The sequence below is a fragment of the Antedon bifida genome, chromosome 10 (assembly GCF_963402885.1).
Source record: "Antedon bifida chromosome 10, ecAntBifi1.1, whole genome shotgun sequence".
NCBI lineage: Eukaryota > Metazoa > Echinodermata > Crinoidea > Comatulida > Antedonidae > Antedon > Antedon bifida.
In genome coordinates this window covers 15,469,141-15,482,601 of record NC_136235.1, presented here as the reverse complement: position 1 = coordinate 15,482,601, position 13,461 = coordinate 15,469,141, and the positions used below count along the sequence as shown (strand labels likewise).

Sequence of the window (13,461 nt, the reverse complement as noted above, 5' to 3'; positions counted from 1 at the left end):
CCCTGAAACCGTCCAGTGTGTTTGTTGTGAAACAAAGGTATATATTTACTCACCGGGCGAAAATATTGTGAGCTTATTTCTGTTTGTGATAAGTATTCAATTACATTTATGGTAAAAAGCATTGATAAATGAAATCTACTATGTTTAAAATTGTGTATAGATAAACAATTAGTGTTTTTAAGCTGTCGTATATCTTATAATTTGTAATCTTAGGTATTGGGTCTTAGGTTTCGTGATCTTAGGTATTAGAGAGTCTTAGCTTTCGTGATCTTAGGTTTCGTGACATTCGTAGTTTTCTTTAACAAAAGCTCCTTTTCCACTAGGCAAATTATTCGCGGAAATCGAACATTCTTGAATTCGGATTGGTTGCGCAATTGTTCGCGTCACAAAAATTACTACATGGTTGGTAAACTATCCCTGTTGTGTTTTTTGATAGTACAGTATTCGTTTTTCATTTCCAAAAATTCTACTGAGAGAAAAAAAGAACAAATAGTAAACCCTATTAATTATAACTTCTTGAACTATATATCAGCACAGTCGTATAACGTGCACGCCATGTTGAGTTGTTCATATTTTAGCAAAAGAAGTATTAAAAACAAGATTCATGTAAAACAAACAATTAAATTCAAATTTTACTCTTTTCATTTTTCATACTGATACTAATTATATAACTAATTACTAATGATACGCAACGAAGGAAATTTATTTCAATAAAACAAATCAAAATGTTTAAATTTAACAAAAAGCATATAATAAATAAAAATATATTTCATATACAAAATAAAGAAGCTATTTTCCTACAATTGAGGTATAGAAAGTAACAAAACTCTGTCAGAGAATAAAAAATGTGCAAAATGTTCTTGGCGCACTGATACATATAATTGAACATCACATTTTATTTGCTGAAAGTTTTGTCTAATGTCTATATATATATTGTTTTTTATTTTAGTAGGCCCGATGTTATTGATTTTGACCAGGCTGAAAGAGGAATGCGCAAACGCATTGAATAACGGTTATTGCATAATAAAACGGTATTCAACAAAGGGAACCGACATTCTGTTCTAATCTCTTTAATATGGTTTCTGGTCTGGTTTGTGTGAGCATAGCCGACGCGAACAGTCGAACGGTGCTGCCTCGGTTCGGGAGAATAATACAATATGTTTAATATTGTATGATAATTATGAAAATAAAATGTTAGTTTTATTTTCATAATTATCATACAATATTAAACATATTGTATGTTTGTATTATGAAAATAAAATGTTAGTTTTATTTTGACTGTCTGATTAAGAGCGCAAAGATCTGTCCTCCTGATTATCATTATTTCCAATTTCAACCCACTGCAGCATGGGTTAAGGCCTCTCCAACAAGTTGACTGTGTAGCTGTCATCTAAGGTGTTATCAATGATCATGTCACCTCCCTGTAAGTACCTAGAATACAATATTATTTTTCCGCAAATGTTTTGCTTTTGTTTTATTTTACGATTAACGTAATTTTATTTTGTATATTTATGTTGTATCTATTTTATTTTACTGTCTTCATGATTCTTACGATTGCGTCGTTCTGAAATTGAAAATCGACAGAAACCGATTTAAAAAACACGTGCTGTCCAATCGACATATCACATTGTTGTCGATTGCCGTAAATGTTTTCACATTGATTTGTAAAGTCAATTAGACCAAGAAGTAATCCAAATAAGTACAAAAGTATATAAAGTACACATAATAAAACAACATTTTAATAAAGCAATATTGCAATATTCTCCTTAAACCAATATAATCGATTTATAAATTAAGCATTATTGGTTGTCGGTTGTCACTATGGTTACTATATAATTTCTGCATTAAAATTATAAAGCAAACTGTATTTATTGTAGGCCCAAATACAAAAATAAGATGCTTAAGAATGAATAACTTATAGTTATAGTGACAAAGTAAATATGCTGTCAGATTATATTATGTTGATTTCTCAATGACAAAGTATGTATAAGCATAATTATAATAAACATGTTAATTGTATTCAATACCCGGTTAGATAATCATCAACAAATCGAAGGAGTATGTATGTAAAAAAAGACATTATTTCGGTTAACAGGGGCAAAAAAAAAAAAAATATCAGATTCACGAAAATCCCGACCTGGGCCTGGTTAAAAAGGTGAAGGATGATTACACAGTTAGATCTATTACTCCATGTTGCAAAACCTATATGTTTCACCGATATGTTTCTATCTATCTTAATGCCAGACCAGATGTTCAGATGATGAAGACCACACGATAATTGTCTGCACATCCCTGACAAGAATGATTAGAAAACGAGATTCTGTTTTTAAACCTATAGGCCTAACATGTAATATAATTTGGTTATTTCTGGTGGCATTCAACTTAAAAAAAATAATAATATGATAGAATCAATAAGTAATAGTGTCGTAATAATTGTGGGAAATTCATTCATTGGAATCGTTCTAACACGCTGACATTCCTGAAGATTTTGCCCCTGTTAACTGGTTAAAAAGGTTAATGACAGGCCTCTATTCAGAAAGTTAAATAATATACTATATGAGTATGAAATACAGAAACTAGTACGGTATGTACTTTGCAATAGAGTTGGAATGCAGAGCCTTCGGCTTTTGGCATGCCATCATAATGAAAAGATGTGTAATATTTGTATGCATTAGGCCTACTTAGTGCGTAATTGTTAATAGAAAAAATAACATATTCAATAATTCAGCACAGTATTATTAGGTAGGATCTTAAGTATTTTTTCTGTTCTTCTAACGAGTATATTATTACTAGTTTAGGAATAATAATTTATTTCGATGACTCGAGATGCGTTAATTGCCTGTTTATGCCATTGATCCAGTTAATCCAGACTTCCCTCTTTAACGAATTTTTTTTTTCTTACATTAGAGATTTCTCATTCTAATCAGCCTACGTAAAAATTGTGTTAATGGACTAACATGATTTATTTTCATGTTGTGTCTTAGAAATAGATATCAGAAACTACTATCAAGAGAGAAAAATTACGTCATTGATCTCATCTGGATCTCGGAAATTTATCATTCATATCTTTGAAAAACTTAGTTGTTAATATTTTCAATAAATCAATTTAACACAAGAATAAAAACATCACTGTGAACGGAAGATGACATAATCCCAAAGAGGAGATAACGATGCATTTATGACCACTTAATAAATTGTTTAGAAATGTGTTTACGATTGTCACATTTCATAATAATTTTTATCGTACAATGTTTGAATTCCATTATACATGGAAATGTTAGTTATCCGGTTTATCTTCAATACATTCAATTTGTTTCTTTGTATCATCCTCTTCACTCTACTTAGTTAATTGACCATGTATCTGCAGCCTAAGGCATGTATATCAACATCCAAGTTTCACTAAGATTATTACGCTAATGAAAACAATTGATCCGTTATCATTAATCAGATAGTCGCTGTAGTTCAACAAGTTTAACTTGATATACACTATGTAAATGGCATGAATTTGATATTTCGTCATCATTGAAGGTGTTTGGTTAATCGACACGTGTACACTTTTGAAATACTATGTTTGACCATGGACAACCTCTTGTCATTTTGAAATTCTTGTAATCTCGAACTTGAAGTAATAGCTCGAATTAGGACGTTTTCAAGTCGAACTTCGAACTACGACTAAAGTTCGGTTTAAGAATACGGGCGTAAATTGTATAACATCAAGCAACGAGTCATTATTCTCTGAATAGAGATATAAGGCATATGTCATGTATGCATCATCACACACCAAAACATTTTCGGGTCTATATTAGCATGGAGGAAACTAATCAAATCACTACTTCAATGTTGAATGTATACATCGTCTGCTATCAGCCGTGTTGTTAAATTAAACGTCCAGAATTAGTAGCGAATAAGCTTGAGGCTTGGCGATAGCTTGGTTTCATAAAAGTACATGATTGACCTAATTCACAGACTGTCTACCAGCTGCCAAGCATTTTAGACGTTTACATGGATCATACTTTGTATATCCTTTCATCTAGTATCTGCCTCAGACGTATTGGCCCATGCCTTTCCTCTGGTTAAGGTGGGCACTGGACGAGAGAAACCCTTGATCAATGTTAGGACCAATCAAGGTGCTTTAAACAGTCTTGTTTTTTGTTTTTTTGTATCAAACCTGTTAGTTTCGAATGAATAAAATAAAAAAATTAAATATATATATATAAAACAACCACTTAATACGCCATTGATTTGTAAAGTTACAATTAGAAAACATACCGAATATTGATCTATTTGATTCCGAAGACAAGATATCTGATAAATGCTGTTTGCGCTGTAAGCTACGCTCGATTGCCCTCTAGTAATAGTGTACGTGTTTCATTTTATAATAATGGTTACAGGTTGAATGCTTAAATGCTGATAAATATTACCCCAATGACAGTTATGTCATATTGGATCACACTGTAGAATAAAATATGGCATGCAATATAATAATCAACTGCTAAAGTATAAAATATGGTATCTTAATATATCGTGCACTTAATTCTAGATTAAGAAACGCTTGATCCGAACTATTTTGGTATTCAACTACAGTATAATCTAAAAAAACGTTCATCATACGTAGTAAATATTGATCAAGAAATATATTCTTTATAACCGAGTAAGCTACCTATCTCCATTATAATATACATTGTACACAGGAAAGAAATAAATGCCACCCAGTAAAGAGAATGAAATCTGTGAAAATGAGAAACCGAACCCGGAATCTTCTGCTTTATTTAGTCCTAGACCATCACCAGCGATGTCGTTCCATATATCTGCACCCAAATCATATCCAACTTATTATATGAAAATGACATTCTAACCACATTATCTCTGCGGCCAATACCATCTATATACTTTTCCGGTAGTTCCCGATCTTTCAACATATCAGCAACTCCTTTATAAATCTTGGCGGATAAAGAAATAAAGATATTCAATAATGATATTTAAAAAAAAGACTTTTAACATGTTTAACTATTGTTTAATGTAATCTTTACTATAATGTTATTTGAACAAATCTGAAATTCTCGTTTACTCTGAACGTAGGCCTACTACTATTGCACCAGCACTACTCGCATACTTGGCTACTGTGTAAGGGAATTCTAAAGTATAAATGTTTATAATTTATAGCAGTATTATTATTCTTAATCCGTATACTTGCAAACATTATCAATTCCATTTACAGCCTCAATTCTCTTGGTATTATAGCTTAATTATAGATTTTAATAATGCAACTACTGCTATGCAAGACCATGAAGATTTTTTATTTATTTAAATTCAATACGTTTATATTAGTTTTTTATGTTCCATTAAATATCATTTTAAAAGATATTAAGTCAAACAGCAGTAATAATATGATAATATTGTGTTGACTTTAATTGTATTATTTAATAACACCTTTAAGTCAATCATTATTATTATCATTATAGTTCATACAGTATTATATAGATACAAATGCAGTATTTTAAAATGACACGAAATATCTTTTTATAACACTTAATATTAGTGAATAATAAACTAAGATAAAATATCTGGAGATTAAAGTTTTAAATGAAACGTTATTCAATACAGTAATTAGAAACATTACTATAAAAAGAACTATTTCGAATCATTATATAGAAAAAATTGGGTTTTTTTAGGCCTAAATATGTTTGTTGATAAGGTGTACTTTATAAACTAATCGAAAACAACAAAATTGAACTTTTCTGCAACTCTGCAGAAGACGATTGTTGCACAACCACAACCATATTTTCCTTTGGAAACACATTGTTTACTGCAAACCTAAATTCCCTGTGTTTATTCACAATGCAAACATTTAAACAATATTTCATATCTTTTTTATATGTGAATGTGAATATAGCTTCTTTGCTAAAAAAAAGAGTATGATAATAAAAATATACTTTTCGAAAAGAATATTGACAGTTCTTTCTATTTTAATATGAGTTATTATCCATTATTTCCCATTCTCTTTTATAGCTAATTGTTAGAGCTTACATCAGTCATTTTCAATTCTTTCTTACAGTGAAGAGAAGATTGAGGAATAAATCTTTTAAAAATGCTTTTCAAATAATAGGGTGATCTTTGCATCTTTAATTCGTTCTAAAGTCATCTCCTTAAACTACTGTAGAAATATTGCAGTCTTTCAGAAAGAGAGATAGTATTTATTTAAAACATAATAAATCAATACTTCCTATATTATTCAAATAACGCCTCCATTTTATAAAGTGGACTAGAACCTTTATTTCATTGAAACACATTATCAATCTAGAAACAACTTAAAATACACGTCATCTCCACATTTTTAACTGTTCATCATCAAATTTGATCATGTAATTTTAGTTCTGAGATCAAAAATACCGTATTATTAATAATTAATTTATGATAAATTATCTTATTTTATCTCATAATATTATAACCAGAAAACAGGCTTCCGTCAAGAAAAAGATTTTACTGCGATAAGGAATATACGAACGATGTATATAGATTTTGCAAGTTGTCTCATCAAATCATTGTCAACTCACTGTAAATGAAAGACTATCTCAATAGACATGTCGCATGTGCAATAACAATCTATCATTTTTAAGGAAGACAGTGTTTTGCGGTTGGCAAGGGTGGATTTCTGTACTATTTTGTGCGATTCTCAATTTTAATTCTTGCTCGATGCATTAATGTTTTGTAATATTATGCCACGATGTTGAATCGCGATACTGCAAAAAAAAAGATCGGTTTGACATCAAAGGAAAATATTGTGCGTTCATTGGTTTGAGTTTGCCCGACTAACATTGATTAATTTCAGTGTGATAGAACTTTTGTCTATACTTGCGTCTTCGTCAATATTTGGTAGTCATATATATATTACATATATTGTTCTTCTAAAAGAATGTCTGTAACATATATCACGTCATATTACCGTTTTTAGTTTACTGAAACAAATTAATGTCTCATGACACAATCACTAATAATATTTATATTAATATTAAATGTTGATTTCTATAGTAAGAAGTTCACGTTTCGTTAATACTGGTGTACTCAGATTAACAAGGTCATAATACATGACTGCAGTCGCGTGCGCAAATTTGATTAGTGTTTACCGACCGACCGACATAGTGAACTGTAGAGTCGCGTGCAAAAATATTATAATAATAATATACATGTAAAACGGAGTATCGACTCGGTGAAAAAATATATACATATTTTAACTAATGTGCAGTGTAACAGAAATTAAATTTCTTTCAATTAACAACACATTGTGACATTTATTAAAGGCTAGGGGCTAATTTAGCGGCCTTTAAGGCTAATTTAGAATGAAGCTCTTGATCTGGTATATGCCGCCTGAGAATGACTTAGTTAGTCCAGGGTGTCCCATTTCTGGATGGATCATTGATTATGAGAGTGAAGAGAGAAATTAATTTTATTAAATTATTAATTATTAATTTCGCTCTTCCCTGGTTTTACTGACGTTGATCGTCAATGAAGGTTGTATAGTATTCTTTTAGAAAAAAAGTACTGGTACTGAACGACCGTCTGCTTCAAAATAGAAATGATCAATGGTCTCATTTGTATGTATTTTCTTTGATCTTAATCTTATTGACATTTAAAATCATATGATTCATATAGTTCGGTACCGTATAGTGTGGTACTATTTTGGCCATAATTAATATATTTATATTTTTTGTTATTACACCTTATTTATAGAGGATGACCCTAAACAGCGTATGCTGACAATCAAGGGGTCCTCTTGGTGAGTGACAGTGGATGTGTGTATACTAGTACACCGAGGTAACCCCCGTCTCGAAAGATGTAGGCCTACTAGTTTCTGTATAATTATGGAAAATGTTTCCATAATTGTACTATAAACTTCTGTAATTATTATTTTACGTTTCACAATGAGTGGTTATTGACTAAGGTAAATGAACTTGTACATTTTGTTATTAGATCACAAGATTACAACCATAACTCTAATCTGAAGCATGTAATAAAATGTATAATAATAACACCCTACCACTTAACAGCTTGCTATTCCCACTTGGCCTCCACGTTAGTTTGTACTGTATGCATTTACAAAATAGATTAAAAGTATTAATTTTAAAATGGTAAACGTAAAGCAATATTGATATTTTATTTTTCAATTTTATATGTTGTAAATCATGTTCCAGGTAACACGTGCTAATAAATAAATTATTGAACTCAAAACGTTATATTTATGTAGACATTATTTATATTCATATATGTTTATTTATGTTCTATCTCTGCAGATCGCACATGCATTGGTTTTCGTCGACCATCCTACTGTATTGTCAAAGACAAAAATGGTAACTTGTTATCGCTTAAAGTATTCTAGTAGTATGGGTATACATGTGCAGATTTTTTCTCTGTGCGGAGTGAACATACAGTAGTGCTGATTTACTGTGCAGTATAATAGGACTCTTTAGTAACGTGTTTATGAGTGTTTTTTAAACCTTTAACTCGTATATCCCTATGTATAATCATATTGTATAGTACAAGTACGTTTCGAAGACGCGTTGCTGATATTCAAATTCTGGTCTGACGTCATCTAGGTGCTTTTAAGGAACACATCATCCCCCTATTTTTGTTTTGTCTGGGCCTGGAGAATGCGTACTTTTATTTTTAAAGGGCGCCACAGTTGTAAAGCTTTGCTTGTTGGTGGTTGCCCTATTCCTTTTCATATTATTATTATCATTTTATTTAAAATTGTTAAGTAAAATAATTATGATTTGGAATAAAGTTAAGTGAAAACTTAGCTAAGTAAGTAATATGCAGCTGTATGCTATTTTTAGTCGAGTGCAACGCGACTCTACAGCTCACTATGTCGGTCGGTCGGTCGGTCGGTTGGTTGGTCGGTCTGTTTGGTGGTTCGGTAAACACTAACTTGAGCACGCGACTGCAGCCATGTATATGGCCTTCTTTAGAATCATGTAATGAATACCCAGACAGCTCCATAGGGCTTAGCTTGTATTTATAAACTTTCTTTTGACGTGTTAATGTAATACATTTATTGATTATTTTGTGAGGCAATGCCCTATAATTGCATATCATAGAACACATCCTCTATATGATATGACTATCTATACTGATACAAATATAGTATTACAAATTGATTTCGAAGATGAATTTGAATAATCTTTCTAGGCATATTTTATTGATTTACTGTTTATGACGTCAGAGCTGGTCAAAAGTTGTTTGCATACTGCTCTCGTTTGAAAAGAAGATAAACCTGCTTTATTATTTCAATATTTCTTGTATTTTATCACATATCGTACGATATCATAATCAATTGACCTATATTTTCATGAGATATTTTATAACTTATTATATTCCAAGTTATTTGACATTTTAGAATATTCAGTAAATCGTACAGTATACATCAATCGTAAAACAGTGTTGAAAATACACGTATTACTTTTAGAAATGGAGTTATATATGACCTATATACTGCAAATCATAGCAGACAAAAAAAAAGTTAATAGCAAAAATAGATACATTAGAAATGAATTATAATTGAAATTTTCAATCGTAATTATTAGAAACCTCAAAAGAAATACTAAAGTCATGAGAGAATTGACAAGAGGCATACTTGATCTCATTCCATTTAAATTTCTAAAAATATTAAATATATATAGAACATTAGGTTTGGTAAATTATTTTACAATTTTTTTAAAGTCACTGAAAGTAAATTGGGTAATAGAACGTGTCGAGTGCCATTTGTATCGAAATGTCTCTAGAGGTCGCTATTACGGTTAAATAACCAGGTTGTACAGTCTGACCTGCATTTTGTTTAATGTGTTTACAGAACCATATTATTTTTTTACTTTACTTGAAATTTTCGAAAATGTGGTGTCATTCATTCCTTGAATCACCGATCCTAAGTCAACAGCAGCGTAAACATCAACTCCAGAGTAGTAGTGACTGGTAGTAGTATAAAAGATAGCTCCTAAAATGTCTGTTATTTATTATTAAATAACTTTGCGGTAGCTTTGCGTCAGGGAGTAGTATAAAGTACAAATTTCGTCAGAGTAGCAAAACATCTGACCCATTAATAATGACCCAACTTATTTTTCGTCAGCGGAAAGCAGAAAAGCAGTTGTCAAGACTGATGTTGATAAGATAAACAATAAATACTGTCTACAATTGTAAAACAGTGTTATTTAATCTGATAAATAAAACAAGATATTACTCAATAACAGAAATATTATTTTTATTTTTTAAGTCCCTTTCATTATTTCCAATAACTTCCAAGTGAACATTTTTATCCTTTGGTAACATTTTAATCCAACGAAGAAATAAGCACTATTTTTTCAATTGTATTTTTACACAAATAGTTATTAAGTTATATGACATTAGAACAATCGAGCATGGTGATAACGTTCATAATGTGCCTTTTTTAAATTAGGTTAAGCCTTGCTTTATTCTGAATGTTTATTGGCCTAAATAGTCGTCACAATTTTCTACTCTATATCGCTTCTTTCAATCTACCTGTTAAAATCCATTTGATGGTATTGCTTCTAAAACTAAAAATAAATAAATATATTGACCTAATTTATTTACGTTACGTAGGCATACATACGCTAATGAAAAAAAAACATAATTATATTGTTTCAAAGTTGTCGTGTCTGTACTCACATGACACGATTATATACAATAACAAATTGATTATAATAACACAATATACAATCATTTAAATATAATATTTTTTGGTGAAATAAAAACGAAAGTAAGATCGTTTCCCAATCTTCCATTTTTCTATTTCTGTTCCTGAGTAAAATACACCTCTTCCCACACATCTCCACACAATTATTACAAATTCTGTTTCAGTCATATACTTTAATATTTACATAACATAAAATTTAGATTCTATTCACAATAACAGAGATTATTTTATTTTCAAAATTCTGTTTTGTCTTGTTTCAATAGGACTACATAGATCAGGATAATAATAATTATCATATTCCATCGTTTTTAGTATCTACCAAACATTGTACATTCATAAACATTAAGCGTAAAGTTCAATAGAGTCCCTGGGGACATCTTTGGAGCCTAAAAAGTGTCCCCTTAATAGAGGTCTCGCAATAGCGTTGGAATATATAACTGCTCTTTTAGTTCACACGGAACCTGTGTACTTGATAGTGGTCCCTGGATAGAAGTGTTCCAAATGTTCTACTACAAAAGTTTACTTTTCTCTTGCTCTACTAATGTCGAAAATGTTCCTCTGGTTTGTGTCAACAAAATGGGATTGAACTTTCTTTTTATCAAACCAACACTCAAATTATCATGAAAATATTCATATTCTTGATTAAAATGAAACTTGCAATGAAACACTGAATTGTGTTAAAACATTTTTAAAAACTGCAATCAAATTCATACCTAAACCAGGGAAGAGTAGTGTAATTTGAATCTTCCCTGACTTAACTATAAAATTGATTACAGGCAAGAAGCATTGCAATATGAGGGCGCTGTTTGTTATGTTTGTCTAAATAACCACCGTACGTACAATCATGGAGTAATAATAATTATTATTATTACTCCATGATACAATAGGCCAAATTATACATTTATGAGCTTTTTATGGTAAGGCACTGGACTATGTCTACGGTTGATAGAGCATGTTATTTAGTCGTACAGCATTTCCTTTCATTTCTTAATTTCGAATGACAACTTTTATTTTACTTTTATCGGAATTTGCACAATTATTTGCAAATTGTAATGCACACATTCTTTTCTAGCTTTTCTATTCTAGTTTAGTCCGACAGAGGGCGTCCCATGTTTTAAAGAGCATATGGATATGCCAAAACAGCGCCATCTAATTTGTTTTTTATCACATTGCGTTTACGGTTCGTAAGTCAACACACCAAAATGCAGGTAAACAGTGTGCAATTTAGAATTACGTCATGATCATATTGATTATAGTTCATCGCAATTAATTTCAACTCAATTGCAACGAAACGTGTAATAATTCTATATATAAAATTCAAATTAGGTTTTTGGAATCATGGAATACTCCTCCTTCGACCGGGTTATCATACTTTCTGTTATCATTCTACTTATCCAAACTTAAACTATGATGCAATTCAAATTTTCGGTTACATGTTATCGGAACTGTCTTCCTCTTCCTCCTCTCTCGAATTAGTCTTGAATTATAGTGCTATTAGTCGACATTTTGATTATTGAATATTCTTAGTCTAAGTTTCTGTGGTTAGCTTTATTTTATTCCAATAAGACTATTCTGTGAAACTTTCTGTAACAGATATTTGTGTCTGAGCTCGGCGTCTTCAGTATGAATATATCAATTAAACATGAATGCTTGAACGGAACCATCTATTATATAAATGTTGTATAATGTATACAAGCAGATATTGATTTATTATACATTCCTACCTATAGAATAATGTATCTTAATAAACTCTTACATATTTTATTTTATACACTTAGGGCTAGGCTTGTAAATGATTACAAACCTTAACCATGATTGTATTGTTTTATGTATTTACAAAGTGCAAATTATTTACATAAATGAGATTCAGTTACTAACTGTATTTAATTCAAGCAAGAATTTCCATCAGTAGACATAGCCAATTTTGAAAATCGTGTTTCCGTGATCATGACTGGTGATTCCTTCTCTCTTGTCGTTCGACTGAAGCACACACCACGAAAAATGTTGTCGAAATGTTTCTTAAAACTTGTAGTAGTAAACGCGTACACAAATGGATTCATACTGCTGTTTGCGTATGCCAGACATAAGCAAGTGATGTACACGTATTGAAATGTGTCGGTATCCCATACACTTGCGGTGGGGAAAAAACTCAAACCAAGAATGATACAATGTAGAGGAAGCCAACTTAAAGCAAATAAAATAACAACAATCAGAACCATTTTGGTTATTTTCCTCTTTCGCTGTGATGCTCTTAGTTGTGCTTGTGCGCTTTCGGTTCCCATTGATGTTCTCTTCCAAACTTGCATTAAAATTTTGACATAACATATGCTGATGATAAGAAGAGGAATTGCATACATTGACATAAAGGAGAAGATGGTAAATATCTTGTCACGGTCTGAATTTCCAAAATCTCTATAACAAATTGTCGAATTTTCATCATGCTTCACATTTGTGTTTATCGCAACAGGTATATGAATCATAAATGACACTGAAAAAAAGAAATATTTGCATTATTTAATAGTTGACTCTCTTCAATCTGCAACAATCTTATTGTCATTCCTAGATAGTTTTTGTTTTACTTTTGTGGCGTGAACACCACTTATATTCTCGCGTCATATCTTAATCATATCATATTCATATTATTTCTCAATTTTATCTCGCTTTGCTATTTTCTAATGTTTCTCTCATTTATACAGTTTGATATAAAAATTAATCTGTAGTTTTTTAAATTGTCAATATTACCTCCTTTTTTCAGTATT

The 13,461-nt window shown here is 30.8% G+C and overlaps 1 protein-coding gene and 1 long non-coding RNA gene across 2 annotated transcripts in view; one reads left to right on the top strand and one right to left on the bottom strand.

Moving 5' to 3' along the window:
* Positions 1 to 13,461, top strand: part of LOC144853917 (uncharacterized) — a 90,605-nt gene that overhangs the window by 74,620 nt on the left and 2,524 nt on the right. Inside the window, exon 2 of the long non-coding RNA XR_013614462.1 lies at positions 8,289 to 8,345. This is a non-coding gene — a long non-coding RNA (uncharacterized LOC144853917). The remainder of the gene's footprint in view (positions 1 to 8,288; positions 8,346 to 13,461) is intronic.
* The window catches only part of LOC144853904 (G-protein coupled receptor 54-like), a 40,384-nt gene continuing 37,188 nt past the window's right edge, over positions 10,266 to 13,461 (bottom strand). Inside the window, exon 4 of the mRNA XM_078711767.1 lies at positions 10,266 to 13,190. Within this exon, the coding sequence (XP_078567893.1) occupies positions 12,586 to 13,190 (605 nt within the window). The 3' untranslated portion in view covers positions 10,266 to 12,585. The remainder of the gene's footprint in view (positions 13,191 to 13,461) is intronic.